Genomic DNA, 1558 nt, shown 5'->3' on the forward strand with positions numbered 1-1558 from the left:
ACAGGCTTGAGGCTGTGCTGTTGCTCACCTGAAGGCCACGTTGCTGCCGTCGATGTAGATCGGCCTTAAGCCGGATCTCGGTTTTACGGACGCGCAGTAGAAGTTCTTACCGAACTTCGCCAAGCAGGCGAGCCGCTTTTGGTACTCGCTTTTCTCGGGCTCTTCTGCCGGCTTTGACGCACTTAGAATGTGCTCCGCCCTTTTGCTGGTTCGCTGCCTTCAAGATGCTTTTGCTGTAATTTAAACCTCACTAGCCAGGAAATGGTCACCTTTTGGACCGCCGATTCCTCTTTTTCAGCGGCTTTTCCGCTGTACTTTCGCTCGGTTTCTTGCGCTTGTTGCTGGTCCTCTGCATGGAGCTCCCTCTGGAGTGCGCTCGCTTGCTGCGAGAGGGGCGCGCCGGCCACAAACTGGCCATCGACTTGTTCCCGGAACATCTCACTTCTTTTGAGTGCCTCCTTTGGAGTTCTAGAATAAATTTCTGTTCCATTCCAGAATGGGATTAAATCACTTGTTTGAGTTTACCTGATTTGGGACAGGATGGAGCTGCGATGGTTTTTGCGGGTTTTTCCGGTGGTCCAGAGTTCATTTCTCCGCACCGCGCAGCGGCCACTGTATAATTTAGTTGGGGTTTAGTCGAAAATTGAAAAACTCTCTGACTGCCCTTCAAGCTGACATTATTGTTGAATGGCTGACCGACTGGTGCAAGTTGGGTGCCGATTGTTGTTCGATTCTGTGCTGATTTAAGGGCTTAAAGTTAACCCCAGCTAGGCCATGTCTGGTTTGCAGCGGACAGACAAAGCCTAGGAGAGGCTAGCTTAACGTCCCCGATTGCTCCTTGGGAATATTTGCGTTGTTCCCTCCTCCTCCTCCTCTAAGACTCCCTATTTACCTGTTGAGGTGGGATAACGATAGTTCCGCTACTCGTCCAATCCAATCCAAATTTGCGGTTAGTGGTAGAACGTGGTGCGCGCTGACTCGCCCGTTGACTGATTGTTTTATTAGTAACAATATCGCGCGGAGAGTCCATTTCTAGATTTTGGGGGGAGGCGTCGAATGGGACCGTTAAACTGGATTTCCTCATTTGGGAGACGGAATTCGGATGTTGGCAGCGCGAAGAATTCCGGCTGTGGAGCGGCAATTGGGGCGATTCCTTGCGAACTCGGAGAGTCCATCAGTTGGCCCAAACCGGTGCCTCTTTGAGCAGAAGCCCCAGAATAGTCTGATTGGAATAGAGATTGAGTTTTTGAGCGATTGAGAAATTTTTGTTGCTTCTTTAATGCAGTCTGTGTCCGTCATACATGATCAAAAACCTGCCCTTTGCCTTTCACATTCCATTCGCTCGCTTTAAAGCTGTAAAAATCCGCAGTCGTTTTTCAAATATCGGCCTAAATTGGTGTAAATTTTGGCCAAGATGCGAAAAATCGGCACCGTCTTCACCGTCTTGGAATTCCTGGTGAAGGGGAAGGTCATCGCATAGACCTTGCGAGGCGCCGGCTACTCCAGTGGCGCTCACTCCAATTCGTTTTGGCATCGTTGGATAGAGAATTGAAAAGTC

At 49.8% G+C, this 1558-nt stretch overlaps 2 protein-coding genes across 5 annotated transcripts in view; one reads left to right on the forward strand and one right to left on the reverse strand.

The window, feature by feature from the left end:
• LOC109536970 (probable ribonuclease ZC3H12B) overlaps positions 1-705 on the reverse strand; it is a 3161-nt gene extending 2456 nt beyond the window's left edge. The window contains exons 1-3 of one of the 3 annotated variants that reach the window (XM_019903463.2): positions 526-705; positions 270-468; positions 29-217 (exon numbers count right to left, since the gene is read on the reverse strand). In XM_019903463.2, the coding sequence (XP_019759022.2) occupies positions 29-217; positions 270-468; positions 526-589 (452 nt within the window). In that variant the 5' untranslated portion in view covers positions 590-705. Of the gene's footprint in view, positions 1-28; positions 218-269; positions 482-525 lie in introns of all 3 variants that reach the window. The other 2 variants (XM_019903465.2, XM_048661876.1) reach the window with 2 other exon arrangements.
• Positions 1-1558, forward strand: part of LOC109536971 (SPEG neighbor protein) — a 52817-nt gene that overhangs the window by 1484 nt on the left and 49775 nt on the right. The gene's annotated exons all lie outside the window — the stretch shown is intronic.

Source organism: Dendroctonus ponderosae, unplaced genomic scaffold (assembly GCF_020466585.1).
Source record: "Dendroctonus ponderosae isolate FM_Combo_2020 unplaced genomic scaffold, Dpon_F_20191213v2 Dpon_F_20191213_10, whole genome shotgun sequence".
NCBI classification, from domain to species: domain Eukaryota; kingdom Metazoa; phylum Arthropoda; class Insecta; order Coleoptera; family Curculionidae; genus Dendroctonus; species Dendroctonus ponderosae.